Source organism: Cyanistes caeruleus, chromosome 7 (assembly GCF_971803275.1).
Source record: "Cyanistes caeruleus chromosome 7, bCyaCae1.hap1.1, whole genome shotgun sequence".
Taxonomy (NCBI): Eukaryota; Metazoa; Chordata; class Aves; order Passeriformes; family Paridae; genus Cyanistes; species Cyanistes caeruleus.
Window position 1 is genome coordinate 23029453 of NC_141707.1, and position 16758 is coordinate 23046210.

Sequence of the window (16758 nt, forward strand, 5' to 3'; positions counted from 1 at the left end):
AAAATCCCTCATATTTGTTTTGCCTGAAGAAGCAGAGAATCAAAGAATGTGAAGAAATATAGGCTTGTTGGGTTTTGAGGGGAAAACTTTCAACTGGCATATAAACTACTGGAGAATGGTTGTCTTAAATTTTTGCTTGGTTGTATATTTTGGGAGAGGAGGAATGACATGGGAGGGAGGAAACAGATGTTTATTACATAAAAATACTATAATGTTTTCTTTTTTCTCCCCTCAGAACAAATTGCAAGGTCTGATGTTTGATATTGTAACACGGCAACTATTTGACATCACTGTCATGGTTTTAATCTGTCTTAACATGGTCACAATGATGATAGAAACAGATGACCAGACTGAACTGATGCAAAATATTTTATATTGGATTAACTTGGTCTTTGTAGTCCTTTTCACTGGTGAATGTGTCTTCAAAATATTTTCACTCCGTTATTATTACTTCACCATTGGCTGGAATATTTTTGATTTTGTGGTTGTTATTCTTTCAATAATAGGTAAGAAATTCTTATGTTCAAAATGAAATACAATTATCTGTTTATTTAATGATTTATCTCTGTCAAGTTGTGCAAATTGGAGGAGTTACTTAATTTTAATTGCTCTTGATTATTTAGTAAATGAAATGCATATTTGAGCATGCTAACTTTCTAAATAATTCTATATCAGTGTTAATACTTCTAGGTTTGGGGTTGTGCTCTAAAAGTACAGGGAAAAAATTCTTTAATTATCCATAGCAGATAAAATTAATCTCAAATTATATGTTCCACTAATTCCCCAACAAGAGTTGGCGTGGAATGTTTATACTTTTTTGTGGAAAATGTAATCTGTGTTAAAAACTTACTCTCTTAATTTATTTTTATGTTCCACAGGTATGTTTCTAGCTGAGATGATTGAGAAGTACTTTGTGTCACCCACTTTGTTCAGAGTTGTACGGCTTGCCAGAATCGGTCGAATCCTGCGCCTCATTAAAGGCGCTAAGGGAATCCGCACTCTGCTTTTTGCTTTGATGATGTCTCTTCCTGCTCTGTTCAACATTGGGCTGCTGCTTTTCCTGGTCATGTTCATCTATGCCATATTTGGCATGTCCAACTTTGCCTATGTCAAAAAGGAGGATGGGATTGATGACATGTTCAACTTTGAAACATTTGGCAACAGCATGATCTGCCTGTTTCAGATCACCACGTCCGCGGGCTGGAATAATTTGCTCAACCCAATCCTTAACAGTGGGGCACCAGACTGTGACCCCCATATAGAACATCCAGGGAGCTCTGTGAAAGGTGACTGTGGCAACCCTTCTGTTGGGATTTTCTTCTTTGTGAGTTACATTATCATTTCCTTCCTGGTAGTGGTGAACATGTACATTGCTGTGATTTTGGAGAACTTCAGTGTTGCTACTGAAGAAAGTGCTGAACCCTTGAGTGAGGATGACTTTGAGATGTTCTATGAGGTTTGGGAAAAATATGATCCTGATGCAACACAATTCATAGAATATAGCAAACTGTCTGATTTTGCAGCTGCTCTAGAGCCTCCTCTTAATATACCAAAACCAAACAAAATCCAGCTTATTGCAATGGATCTGCCTGTGGTGAGCGGTGACCGAATTCACTGCCTTGACATCTTGTTTGCCTTCACAAAGCGTGTGCTGGGGGAAAGTGGGGAGATGGATGCCCTCAGAATACAGATGGAAGATCGATTCATGGCATCCAATCCTTCTAAAGTCTCCTATGAACCAATTACAACCACACTGAAACGAAAGCAGGAAGAAATTTCTGCCAGTATAATTCAGCGTGCTTACAGACGTCATCTTCTAAGACAGTCAGTAAAGAAGCTTTCATTTCTGTATCAGAAAGATGGGGGTGATCAGCTTATCAAAAATGATATCGTTGTTGGTAAGCTGAGTGAAAACTCATCTCCAGAGAAAATGGATATGTCTGCATCCACCACAGCTCCGCCTTCTTATGATAGTGTAACAAAACCAGAAAAAGAAAAATATGAAGATGACAAATCAGAAAAGGAAGACAAAGGAAAAGACAGAAGAGGAAACAAAAAATAAAAGGCAGAGGTTATTCATGATGAGTGTTCACAAGCTTGAGAATATGTTTTTGTCAGTAGCACTGTTACTGGAGGATTATGCCAAAATTACAAGTTTTTACATACTTACTGCATGCTGCAGTCAGTGCCTATCCAAGACAATGGTCCTTCACTAGTAAACTCTTGGTCTGTAACAAGGAAACAAACTTGCAGAGCAATAGTTTTGATTAACAGCTGTTACTAATTGAGAGACACAAAATTTCTACTTGGAACCCTTAAGGGGTCCAAATAAGCCTGTACTTCTGTGGAATAAGTGTGTCCACTGTGTACATTTCATCTCCTGTGTTCCATGTGTGTCAGCTCTTTTTCATTATCTCGTTTGCTTTGAATAACATACTGCTTTATTAATTCTGCTGTGCTGAGAAAACAAAATCTTAATTTACTCTTAATTTAGATAAACACTAAATAATACTCTTACGTGCAGAGGACCACAAATGTCAGGAATATGTAGTTATTGCATCATAATATGAATGTAGTTCTCTTCAAGCCACTTCTAAAGGCAAAAAAATCAGAATTCTAGATTGTCGAACCTCAGGATGTAGATCAAAGAAACAGCAAACTATGAAGCAACCAATAGAGTCCAGATAGAGAATTTGTCAGTAAATCAAGCAAGGGAATAATTTTTACAGAAAAGAGTTGGTACCTTAGTCCTTTAATATATTTATTTTTATTACCTTTTAGTAGTTCTTAATTTATTGTACTGTCCATTTCAGATACAGTGGTTTAAATAAATTATGCTGCATAGAGCTCCTGTTCGGAAAATTGCAAAACTGTGGAAAAAATTACTTTCAAAGTACAAGCTAGCTCAGAATTCCTGAAACATTGAAGCAATTCTTTTCACAGAAAAGCTACAAATGCCAAATTCTGCCTATAAAAAATAGTATTTTTTAAAAAAATGTGCTATGTTTTGACCCTTGATACTGTGAGTAATGTCCATGCTTTATTCCAAAGTCTGTTGCTACACTTCTTATTTCATGAGTATATCCCACTTAGGAAAATAATCAAAGCTACACATTGATAGCAGAGTACCTTTGGGGAAAAATACTACTTTAATATATACCTCATATTTAAATTTCCCTACTTTGGAAGGATGGAGCATAGAAATACAAAATATGTATGTGAGAGAGGTGGTTTTGACCCCCTTGGCAATATGGTCAGGTTTCCACTGTAATGTAACCTTCTGTAGAGAGCTGAGATGACCAAAAAGATGTACTGGAACCAGCTTTGTCCTGCACTGGGGTTTAGATGAGTTTTTTTTGCATTCAGGCTGACACTGTACCTGTAAGTAAAATACCCTCTGTTATTTAATCAGTTGTTTTACACAGTGGTGCCCTTCTGAACAAAGAGACAATGACCTAATTACTGTATATGTGTCAAATATCTACCCTAGTAAGTTAGCTTACAACATTTCAATAGATACTATGATATGTTCTGTGATACTTCAAATAATTGGAAGCTCTAACTGATGCATGCTTGCTGCTATTATCCTACAGCTGTTAAAATTTAACATGGGAAGAGAAGTAAGTGGTAAAAAGAAAAAGTTTGACAAGACCATCGTTCCTCATACCAGTAAGCAATTGTTTGCTGCTATTAAAGACTTTATTTTGTGTGAGTGTTGTAATCAGCAAATATGCAGTAAGGTACTGGACTATACAGGCAAATAGATGGCTTAAAATACGGGGCTAGAAAAAAATTATATGTCTATTCTTTTTATTTAAAAATAGTTTTATTTTATAAGATTTTATACTTACTATAAGAAATTACACATATTTTCCTGTTGTTATTAATTTTTATTGCTGTCTTTGACACTTTACCATTCAGAAACGTAATATCAAATATGTAATTGAAAATTCCTGCTGATTGCTTTAAACAGCTTTTAATAAGGAGTAGTTTAAAAACAAATGGACACTACAAATTTTTTTCTGATCCATAGATAGGCCTTTTTTAATGTTATAATCCTGTCCGCTGATTTTCAGGTAATCTTAGTCATAGGAACCTTGTTGTTTCCCCAGAGTTAATCTGCTATCTGCTATCTTAAAGTAAAGTAAAGTAAAGCTATCTGCTTTACTTATTGGTGCACACTGCAGTAGAAACACTTTAAATATAATTTCTTACTCAAAAATCTTTCTTCATGAGGATGAATAGCGAACTTGTGCAATGGGAAGTGAAACACTTTGCATTTCTTACAAAAGAACTAGAATATTGATGGGCTCCTGCTTTTATAGAAATTATTGGCTCATAGTGTACTGATGAACTGCATGCAGGAAATTGTTTTACCAAAAATAATTACATTGCTAACAACCCGAAAGAATAAAGATAACCTTTTTATGTAATTATTTTAGTCTTTGTCTTTTATTGTATGAAGTTTATAAAGATTAACAAATTGGTAAAATTTAGGGGGAGCCACTTCAGCAGTGCGGTGATTTAGACAGCTAGATCACATGTTGCTTTATGACTGAGACCAGTATCAATTTGTCACCATCAAGATGAAATTAAATTCTGGTGTTGTCCTGACCAGAGGAATTTTTTTAGAATGCAGGAGAAAAACACATTTCAACTATGTGTCTTTTTGTCAAATTTTTGAGTTGCCCAGGAAGAGCTCCAGTGATATTCTCTTTTGGGCGAATCCAATGCAGGATGGCTCCACAGCTGCTCCTGTAGACACTGCTCATCCTGGGGTAGGAGACCTGGGATCTGTCACCAAAATAACCCCATGGGAGCATAACAGAGTTGTTTAAATCCCTTTCCCTGTGAAGAAATCCATGCTTGCCAAGAAAAGGGAATGAGAGCTGTTTGAGGTTTCATTGGATGTCATCAGGCCACTGAGGCCTTTGCCGAGGTGCTCGGGCAGGGTCCCTGGCGAGGGGTTGCTGCACACAGGTGGCAGGATAAGGGACACAGTGTGTGCATTGGACCTGGACTTGGGGTAATTAATCCTTTTTTTTTTATTTGTTTTTGTTTGTGTTCTCGTTTCTTTTATGAAGAGTAGCTGCTCTATACTTGGACCAATATAACTAAAAGGAAAAAAAAAATCCCTGAACTCCGCTGTGCTTTAAAAAACAATGTGCATTTTGTTTTTAGTAACTATATCTCATTTTAATAGGTATGAGTGTTTTTTTCAATCCAGAATAGCTAGTGTGTTAATATTGTAGTTGCTAACAATAATTATGTAATAATGTAATAATGTAAATACTTTTTAAAAATATTGGTTATATTCTTAAATTGCTGTTTAAAGAATAAGGTTAAGTTAGTGCTGGACTGTGGTGTATAGTTAATTTGAATATCCTATGTGGAATAAGTATAAAATATTTATGTAATAATTTTTCTAAAAATTTGGTAGTGCACAGAAATATCTATGGTAATTTATAAAATCATTTTACCCTATAAAATTTATATTATTTTTAAAGTTATGACTATTGAAACAATAACCCATCTGGAGTCAGTCCATTTTTAATATCTCAAATGCAATATCTTAGACCTTTACAAAAAAATTAATATATATTTGGATTTCAAGTGTATATAATTGAATAAATTTAGATACTTCCATATTGCTTTAAAATTATTCCAGTATACCATGAAGGTAAAAAGCTTATAGAAGACACAGTTGACTTGCAGACTTCCTCCTTAACCTGCAGGTATAAAATGAATCTATGTTTTAGTTCTGATATAAGACAGTGGTTTCAGGTAATGGGTCAGTCATATATCATTATGCAAAACATTAAGCCAAATTCCTAGAGCAGTAGGACACTTCACTCTCTTATTCACAGAGAAGGAAAAATTAATAAGAAATGCTCCCTTAAAATTGTCTAAGAAATGACATTTCTTTACTCTCCTTTACTAACCCAGGAATGTAGGTGTATTTTACATCATGAAATTGGGAACCTTCAGTGCTCCTCCCTACCCTCCAAAAAAGCCCTCAAAATAGCCTAAACCTGTACTGGAACATAAGAATGGAACATTCCTGAGATTTTTCAAATCCTGTACTGGCCCTATAACAAAATTTTGTTTCACTTCTAAGGACAAGGCTAGTCCTGCATCCGTCATATGAAATCACTTGTGAAAACCAGGGAGGGAGAGATAGCAGGGGAGATAAGTAGGATATTGCTGACTGGCTTGTTTTCATAAAGAGGCCTTAAGCAGGTGGAGGGGTAGTTGGTGTTTTCAAGCTGGAGTTTGGCTGCTGGGGGCGGCGGGAGCATCTCCTGGCTGCTGTGGGGCCGCATCCGGCACAGGGCACGGACGGCACCGGCAAACACGAACTGCACACGGGCACCGGGAGAGCTTGGGCTCTGCAGAGAATGCACGGGGTTTGTGCTCGATACAACCTGATAATTTGTCTGGTTGTGTAAAGATAACATTTGCTGGCAATACTTGTGTGACTGAAAGGGCGGCTTCTTGGATTTCAGTTCTGTACCCTGGAAAACGTGTGGACCTATATGCAGACCTGATACCGCGTTGGTTAAGAACTGCCATGCTCATCTGAGCTTACTAAACTACAGCTGAAGGGTTTTGATGCAGTGGGGAATTCCTCAAATAGCTTTGGGTTTACTTTTCTTAATAGCCATTATTCATCTAATTCCATGGTGCAGCCCTGAAACAGCCCCAGCCTTCTAAAGGATCACGGATGGAAGTATCTGTGTCGTTTGCATGGCAAACAGTGAGATATATATATATATAAAATATACATAATGAGCTACTATTAAAAATGGGGGGGATTTTTTTGACATAGAAAATGCTTACAATACTCATTCTATAGTATATATTCAGAAAGGCTTATCTAGCTCAGTAAGGCATTAGAAGAAATAATCTGAAATCTCTGCAGTGTAGAAGTATTTATTGGCTCACAAACCTCTGCATTAGCAACATCTTTTTCAGTGGGGGATGGTACCATTTCTTTCATTCTCAAAGCACAACTAGGTTTTGTCTATGTGATACAGCATGCAGGCTCTGTCACTCAGCATATTTATTTTTCCTCGCTGATCAGTGGGAGCCGTTGCACAGTGGAAAGAGACATTCTAGTGCTTGCCTTAAAAAAAAAAAAAAAAAAGACACTGCAGTGTAACCCAAGCAAAGTAAACTGCGGCACATTCTCATCCCTCTGGAGAGGGAAAATTGCATGCTGAAGCACACATGATGTCTGCTGCAAGAAAAGCTTTTGATGAAAATAAAGAATGACACTTCATAAACTATTTATAACAATCAAACCCTGCAGTTCAAGACATGCTCTGCACTTCCATTTTCTATTGTCTTAAAAGCATGTTTCTTTAACAGTTATCTTAATAATAATCTTTGTGGAATGTGACAGCTGATTAAAAACCAGCACAATACATTTTTAAAAAAATGTCTATCTGAAATGGAATGTGGTAAACTGTTTTCATTTCCAAGGTAGTATCTCTAACAGTCATGTTTAGAAATGGTTGGAGAATTACATGCTGTTTGCAATATTGCTTTATAAAAAAGTCATGCTTGCAGATACCATAGCAACCCGTCATGTGGTACTTCTTGATTGCCAAGCTGTATAGTAGCTTTATGCTCATATTCTGCAGCCATACTTGCATTAATATCTTTATGTAGTGTTTAGTAAAAATTGCAGCTGCAGCCACAACAAAATGCAAACTGAACTACGCCAGCAGTGGCCTCAAATTCATGGTCTCAGGCAGGCAAAAAGTTAAAATATTCTCTCCAATAATTAACAGTGTGAATAACCTTTCTCTTGTCTTAACTTCTTCATGGCCCTGATGGTTGTCAAATGTGGTCTTACAATGATTGCTGCAGCATTGCTGCAAATCCTGGTTAATTTATTTATACAGATGGGAAACAGCTGCTCATGCTCCAACTGTAACACTGGAAATTGGATGTGATTTATGTGATGCTGAGTAAGAGGGCAGATAAATGCAGGCTCCTGATAGCCTCTGTCTGGAGCTACATGTACATCCAAGAAAAAAAAAAATTCAGAGTGATGCTAAATAGCACCATGAATTCACCAGCTTTACCACTCTTGCTTTCTCATTTATTTGAAAAGCAGTTACTTGAAATTTCATTTATCTATATTGCATCAGTCTTTTGGAATTATGTTATTTTTATATAAGTACTAGAAGGACAAGGAAAGGAGAATATTTGCTTTGAAAAGATAGTAACCAATGACATGAAGACAGCTTAATACAGAGTTGACGTGATTTTTCTACTTGTATTTCAGGATTAAAACCTTTTTTTCACAGTTGAATTCTACTGCATGTAAGGAGAGAATCCAACAGGAAATTCCAAAAGCTACATTGAAGTGTCAGGAAATGAAATTACGGTGCTGGTGTTACTGACAGGTTATTAATATAAAGTCTCTTTGCAGAAGTTAATTGGAAATTGATGAGTGGAAAATAATGAAATTGAGATCATAGAGTAAGAAAAATCTGCAGCAGAGTATGATTGGAAATTATTGTCTTACACATTGGAACTGTTTTACTTTTGTGATCAGAGAGAATACTTCATACTAACTAGGATCAAAAACTTTACATGTCAGTTAATATCCAAAACAGATCTATATCTATGTACCATATTTATTCACATCTATTACTATATAATTGTCTCTAATAATTTTACAGTTTAAAAACTCTCAAAATTTTCTTTAGAATGAAAAAAGCATAACAGGCAAGCATGCAGGTTCAACTTTTCTGTATTCCTTGGTACCTATTCATTCCAGCATCCCTTTCTCTGTTCCCCTATCAATCCCTTTCCATGAGATGAAGATTTCACATGGCAGTTCAGACTGAGGTGGTGCAATGGTGGTGCTTTCAAAAATCCATGATGAAGTAAAATAAAATGCCTTTTCTCCTCTGAAGGACAGAAAAAGGTTGAATTTGTAAGTATCCTTAGCACTGTTGGTAATATATTGTCCAAAAACCACTTGTTTAGTTCTTGGCTTTTTAGAAGTTCTGCATTGTTAAGTCAAAGGAGCTGAATTTGAAAGGTTTCCTCAGTATTTCTTCATACATAGGACATAAAATAAAAAAATACTGTTTTTCAGACCTGCATTTAGTCTACAATCTATTTTGCCTCTGGTTTTACAGAAGTGTATTTGTGGAAGTCTAAGGGAAGAGAATGTAAGTAGGTAAGAGTCTATACCTGTTTCTCTACACGTAGGTTGTTTTCTGACTTTAAGGCAGCTCTAGTACAGTATAATTGTGTCTCCTTTCCTTTTCCTTCCTGCTCTATTCCCAGTCTGGAAGACAGAAGAATTGCCTTTCAAGGAGGAAGACCACAAATCAATTTATTGTTGCAGAAGATTCAAATGGTGGAGTTGAAGAGTAACTGGATCAGCTGCAGCAGTTTTTTCACATATGACAGACAGCACCAGCAAATGATGGTAGGTAACCTGATTAGCAAATAGACTTCAGCAACAATTAGAATAAATGTTGAAGAGAGAAGGTAATTGTTGTTTAAAAACAAAAATTAGAGACAAAGTCTTTTAGGATTTATAGGTAATTTTATTCCACGTAAAACTGCAACTTTTTGTAAGAATTCTTTAAAAAACAGATGCACACTGCTCAGATGTCCCTTGTGGAGATAGAAGACATTCACAAGTGATCTTAAATAATGTTAAAACACAGCAAAAATACCACCTCAAAATATCCCATTTAAGTGCAAGCAGAGGCAGATAAATTTGATATTCAGAGACTGATAAACAGCTTACTTCCCCCTTTTACTTATATATTTTATATAGATAACTTGGTTCTGTCTCTTTTAGAAGTGTCCCATCTTGTGAAACTAATAAAGACTTTTGTAAAGTATCTGGTTTGTTTATAAGCTTGTGAGAGTTTCTTGAGGTATGACTGCTTTTTCTTAACAGTTTTAAGTCTCTAGTTAAATTCCCTAGCTCTTTGAAAATTTTCTCATTGTGTTTTAGGGCTTTTCTGATATCTTGCTAATCTATAACTATTCTGGCAAAATGTAATCTAAACTTCTACTAAATTTCTAGTCTTGCTGAGGTCAGCTGGGATGCTGGTCTGAAAAACCTTCCTTGAGCATTACTGGCTCCTGGCCATTCTGACAGTGAAAAAACATAAATGCCAAAAAGCCACCAGAGGTATTGCCAAAATAATCCAAGCTTTATCTGATTCCCAGGGTGAGAGATGACCAGTCAACTGCTTTCTGATTCTTTCCAGCCTGTTGATTGCACATGCACTGGATAAGTCATGGTAGTTACCAGGCAGGAAGAAAGTTCTTTCAGCACACCACAAACTACTCAGCACCTTAATGCTCCAATAAGTCTGTGAAAGCACAACAGTCAACAAGTCCCTTCTCTACCCTGCACACTGTGGTGAGAGCTTTGAGTGCATAACTAGCAGCAATCTCTATTGTAGATGAGGCAGGGTTTCTCCATCCCATTTTTCTGCTCTGTTTACCAGGCTGTGATGTGAGGGAAGTAAGGGAAGGTATGGGATAGAGGAGGAGAAGCAACTCAGTTTAGAAAGCTGACAAGGAGCTGAGAAGAGTAGGGATAAAGATGAAGGAAAGTAAAAAAATGAAGCAGGGCAATAATTTCTGTTCCAGACTGTCTAAGACTGAACTAGCTTAACTGGTTTAATTTAGTATTAAGAAAAAAAATATTTCAGAAAATCACAAGTCCACTGAAAATATGAACTTGATGTCAATGAGGATTCTTTAGTGTAAGAGGTATTGAGCAATTGCACAGCTTTCTTTGCATTTATAAAGCATGCATGGTTAAGAGTTTCTGCCTGCTTCTGATCAGTTTACATATTAAGGGATTACTGCAGATTTGTCTGAAACCATCTAGATCTCTTACTGTCAGTTACACAGACATGTTATGGGGAATTGTTACAATCACAGATAGTGTATTTCAATTAGCATTCCATATCATTACCCTTTCTTAATCTTAGTTGTAGCAGAGGAGTTGGTTCAGCTCATTGGCTTTATCAATGCTGTCTCCTGATACTTTTAGAAACTGCAATTGTTTGGAATTTTGAAAGAAGTTTTAAAAATATGGGCACATTTATGTTTCAATATAAATGAAGAATACTCCAAGTGGCTCAGAAATTTGCTAAGATATAATGACAATTTAGCAGTTCCTTCACAGCTGAGCTGTGAAAGGCATTGCACGAAAACAGTGTCAAAGTGTTTATGAAAGGAATTTGTTATTGTGTTCTTAGGTACTTCCAATGTTCAGGGTTTATGTAACAGATATATTCACACAGCTACTGGATAGTGAATGGGCACAGGGAAGTTAGGGTCAAATCTTACCAATAAGTGAATTTTCCTGATCTTGAGTGATTTAGAAAAAAATGTCATTCTTTACATATTATTAATGCAAAATTATTTTCTTATTTTGTAGACATATATCAAATTATTTTCCAGCATTCCAGTGTCCTTCCCTAAAATACAATGCATCAATCTTGACTCTCCTGATTCAGTGTGAGTATAGTAAAAGTAATACTGACAGCCATCATGTTTATAAACCTAGTTATCATACAATCAAAATTTCATTTAAGTAGGTATATTTTAAATCTCTGTGACTTTGTCTTTCCCTCCTTAGAATTCTTGACATCTCTGGTGAGTAAGCTCTGGTGCTGGTGACTCACTGAGATTTTTGTTTCAGTAGCACTTCTGACAGCTGACATCTCTGAAAGTGGCTTATCCTTACTAATTGTCAAGTGGAAGGTCTAAATTAGGCCATAGTTTCACAGACATATTTAACTGCCATGAGGTGGCAATGTAAGTGAAAGAAGTAGTCCTTTCCCCCCACTTAGAACAACCATTTATACTTCCCTACAGCACACTGGATTGAGGAACTAAAAACTCAGGAAGAACAGAAAAAGTTTATCCTTAACCTAGGTATTTTTTCTATTTAATTCAAACTACTTCAAGTACTATGGTGTGTTATGTTTTTCTGATTCTTTTGTCTCTATCATAGTTTCTAAGTTATGAAATAATACTTATTAAAAAACACCCCAACAACAAAGAAATAAACAAACCCCAAATCCCAGGAAAAGAGCACCACAAAAAACCACAAGTAAAAATGCAAGAAGACATGTATGGAAGTTCAGAAACTCAACACTATTGTATTAGAATTTTCATTCTTTATGACTAATGGAAAACTCTTCGTGTACACTTAATATTTCAAGTTTCAGTTTATTCATAACTTTTTGTTCTGCTAAGAAGAGTTTTTGGAAAACAATGTTATCTGGTACTGTATTGCTCTAAGCTGTGTCAGTAGTTCAGATGTGTCACCTCATAACAAGTCTTATGCTCTTCCCTAAGTTTAATCATAATAATTAAAATATACTCAGGACAAGCCTTTAACTACATAGCTTTATTTTCCATGCCTCTGCTGCTGGTAGTTTTATAGCCTCAAAAATGTGATACAGAATTTCTTTATTTTGTCTCTCAATCATTGCATTTTCAGTTCAGGCATTACTTTCTTCAAAGTTTTGCCCAACAGAAAACTGCTCTCGTGTTCTTTCACTGTCTTATTACCAGTCATCCTTTTACTTGTCACTTGTCCAAAGCAGGCTATTTCATGTGTGGCTACTGATTTACCAGCCAGTCATTTAATCTGTCCATAAGGGAAGTAAAAGTTGTGTAGCTGATTGACTTCACTTCTGATTGATGATTTTTAAACCTGAACCCTTTGTAACCCTTCCTGGAAGATGCCTCTCCATCCCAATGTTGCCACAAATAATTAGATGTAAGTATGGTTACAATGCAGTCCTTAATTGATCCGTAGCACCACCTCTTGAGATGAGCTCTTTCTGGTAATTCCAGCTTCCAAAAGCGCTGTCTTCTACCAGTGGGTGTTAAAGGGTGTTGAGTTAGACTAAGTCAGCACAGGCTACTTCCATTTCAGAAGAGGGCTGTGCTGCAGCTCTGTACAGAGGAATTCCATCTGTTGTTGTTTTGTAGTATATTCAAATATATTTTTGTCTGAGATGAAAATGTGCTTTGTCAGAGGCAAAGTGAGATGGCAGCAGGGTGGGTGTGTTAAGGCAGAGGCAGTGACCTGGGGAGGTAGGAGGGGAACCCAATATTGTGGTCTGGAAACTACCACAGGCAAGAGATATGATAACCTGGGTATGTGGGAATTGTATAAAATCTGGGACAAGGAATAAGATGACATCCACTCAGTGAATTTACTTCCACTTTAAAGTTGACTTTCACCTTTTGGTTGTGTGTCCCTGTATTATTTATTCTGTGAAGATATGTGAATTTTTAGACTCACCAAAAAAATGTAAAAATTGTTTGCTTGGGTTGCTTTCTGTATTTTCAGTATGCATAATAAATGATTAGTGAAGAATGCATAGAATCTGGGGATTAATATAATTTCCTCTTGAGGATTTTCTTAACTTGAAAGTGCTTCATGCATAACTGCCTTTTCCACAGCCATTTTTTCCAAGGATCAGAAGAGATTTTTTTAAGGAGTCTTTATTCAGTTAAAGATAAATCTTTGAATTTCAGAGATCTTATTATGAAGCAAGTGACTCCATTCCTTTTTTTACAAAAAAAAGCTGTGCTTGTGTTTATTGCCATTCAGATGATTTTTTTTCAATTTCTATGCTAATTTTTCTTCTGGTATTCATAGTCAAATTTAGGGATTTTTTTCATTTTAATTACTTCTTAATGTCTGGCAGGACTAATAATAGTAGTAATAATAATAATAATAATAATAATAATCATCATCTTCCATGAGGTAGGGCTTTTTCATTCTAGCATCCTGCCACCTCACCTCTAATGGCTCTTTATCACTTTTGGCTGCCTCAAGTTGTCAAACTGAGTCATGCCATCAGGAAGCAAACTCTGCTAAGATGAATGGAAGGATTCCCAGATGGTGATTTTTTTTTAAGTCATTGTGATATAGTTATTTCAGCAACCTTGAGAAATTCTCCCTGTCTCAAAATCCTTATCAATCATTAAATTTCAGAAACTCAGCTTCTAGCAGCAATATACCTTTTGATAAAGATTATATATTAATTTTCTTCTTTGAATAATTGTTTTTTCTGATATGAATATGTAAGCCATGCATTTGAAAATAATTAATTAACCTAATTCATACATATATCATGTAGTTATACATGCCTCAGTAATAGAAAAAAGGGATATTTTTTAGCTTTAAAGGATTTAATCAGAGCAGAACTCCCCTACAAATGAATAGAATGATCCTTTTTCATCTTTGGGCTCTCTGCCAAGATTCATGAGTATGGCAAAAAAATTAGACTGGAGGCTTTAAAATTAGATCTCACCTGTCTCTTTACAAATGTTAATAAAATAGAAGAAATAACTCACTTGTATTCCAAGCTCAGTAAGTGTACCAAGGTTTTGGGGGCTAAAATGGGGAGACTGGGTTGATTCTGCAGTATGCCTGCTGAGCAGGGGGTTAGAATTTGGAAGCAGGCTGCCAGCACGCTCTGCAGCAGTTTGCAGGTGTAAGGACAGCAACCTTTCGCTGTTTGTGCCCTCAGAAATCCACTGATATTATCGATGTCTTTAAGAGAATATTGAGAAATTCAATAAATTCTGCTTCCATAGAGGCTTTTGGAATAAATTAACGCTATGAAGCCCAGAGAGACGAACTGGCTAAAATGTCTTCTTCACTACACAGACTTGGGGAAGTGTCTATATTACTGTAGTAAAGAGTAACAAACCTGTTAGTGCTATTTCTTACATATGTAGGAACAGATACTGATAGTGACTCCTTGGCTTTTGTGGGGCTTGTTCCAAATGCAGAATGTAAAATAATTGAATAATGAACTTCATTAATTAAAAAAAACCCAACAAAAACCCAGTAGTACTCATGGTCACAATATTTTGGGAATTAAATGGGAGCAAAAAAAGACCCAGAATACCTGTGAATTTATTATTTCAAGGTGAATGGTAGACGTGTGCTTATTAGTTGTGGGATTTTTTCATGGCAAAAGTGAAAGGCTGATTACATGTGTCATGCAAAGCAATGCTAGTGCATGGTAACTTGAAGAACAGACAGGAATAGCAGCAAAAAGCTTCAGGCTGGTGGCTCCTCTAGTGGGTAATTGAGTGAAGTGTGAAGTTATTCGCCTGTAAACAAAGCAGACAGATACTGAGCTGTGTTTTATTGCTAATTAAAAACCCACATAGTAAATCAGCTGGAGAGGTGTACATTTATACCTGCCACATGGGGAGGGAGGTGTCAGGTTCAGGGAGCTTGAGACTTGTGTATTATAAGATCAGGCTGGTTCCAGTAGGTTCAGCTATGGGGAGGGATGTGGGGGTGGCAGCAAACAGAGCAACATCTAAAAAAGCCAAGTGCCATCAACATTTGGTGACATAGTTAGACTTAAGTGTGTTTGTGTGAATCTGTGTCTGAACCCCTCACACTCAGAGTACACAGACATGTGGGAGCAGGTCCACAGGAGCTCATTTCAGTCAGATTCATGTTGTTTACCTGCCTCAGTGCAAAAACAGATGGGTACCTCTACAGAATGCTACCCTACTATTCCCATTTCTTCCATTATTTGCTTAATGAGAAGGACAGCGGTTTGATTTTGGTGGCTGTAATAGAGATAAGGCTGATTTACTGCTGCTTTATTAATTGCAGAGCAACTGATGTGAAGGTGAACCTGGTGTTCTCTGGAATGATGTAGACACAGGGAAAAAAAAATCAAGTTTGGGTTTTTTTTTTTTTTCAGTTTTCATGTCAGCATGGAATTGAAGAAGTTCCTTCTGTCTCCTGACTTGGCCATACAAAGATTTACTGCCAGCCAAAGAATTACTGGTAAGTACAACATTGAGTGAAGTGTTCTACTTTGTTCAGGTTTTCTTTTAAAATGTTTTCACATTTTTCATTTTATTACAGAGGTATTTTAAAGGGGAGATTAAAAGAGGGTGCTTAGATATTACCTAAGCATTCTACATACTGTCAGTTTACTGTGCCTATATTCCTCATGCTTTCAGAAAATGCAAGACATGTTAAATGAACTAAAAATTAAAGGGTTAAAATGCAAGCAAGTCACTTTTAATTCACTATGGAACTTAAATGAAGTTCTGGTAAATAGGATTTCCTGTAATACTATTTAAAAATAGTATACTTCTTGTCATATATGAAAATCCTTTTATTTCCTGAATTAATGTTAATTCAAATTAAAAACAGAGGATGCTACTTCATTGCACTGACTGAAAATGAGATACATCCCCTGTTGTAACTTTAGAACATGAAGGCAGCAGATTAAATCTCTCTAGGACTTAAGTGATTATGAGCAGTTTCCATCTGATGGTTGTTCAGCAGTCTATGTGAAATGAATTAGTAAATTTTTGGAGCAGCATAAAGAAGCCTACAGTGCTGTGCTGCCTATTCTCTACATAAATAGACAGGCCAGTTCTCCAGAGATGGCAGTCTGGCACCTCTCGCAAGTTTTGCGTTTACTTACAATTCATTATTAATTGTTAAGTGCTTACAGCACACTTGATATTGTAAGAAGTACAAAGATACAGCCCCTGCCTGGAGGAGCTTACTTTAGAAGATAAGCAGAGCTAACTTGTTCTTTTCCTACACAACAAATACAGTTTTCATTGTGTTTTGTTCAAATTCCCTTCTACTTGGAGAATATGGGCTTCAAGGCAGGTTACACAACATTTCTTTACTGACTTTCCTCTTACCCAGTTCAGAGTGAAAGAACTGTC

General features: G+C 36.3%; 2 protein-coding genes across 5 annotated transcripts in view; one reads left to right on the forward strand and one right to left on the reverse strand.

Annotated features, from left to right (window-relative positions):
* The window catches only part of LOC111932138 (sodium channel protein type 2 subunit alpha-like), a 63786-nt gene extending 59353 nt beyond the window's left edge, over positions 1-4433 (forward strand). Inside the window, exons 26-27 of the mRNA XM_086896790.1 lie at positions 236-506; positions 879-4433. Coding sequence (XP_086752916.1) covers positions 236-506; positions 879-2062 — 1455 coding nt within the window. The 3' untranslated portion in view covers positions 2063-4433. The remainder of the gene's footprint in view (positions 1-235; positions 507-878) is intronic.
* The window catches only part of LOC111932140 (uncharacterized), an 85101-nt gene that overhangs the window by 54066 nt on the left and 14277 nt on the right, over positions 1-16758 (reverse strand). The window lies entirely within an intron of this gene.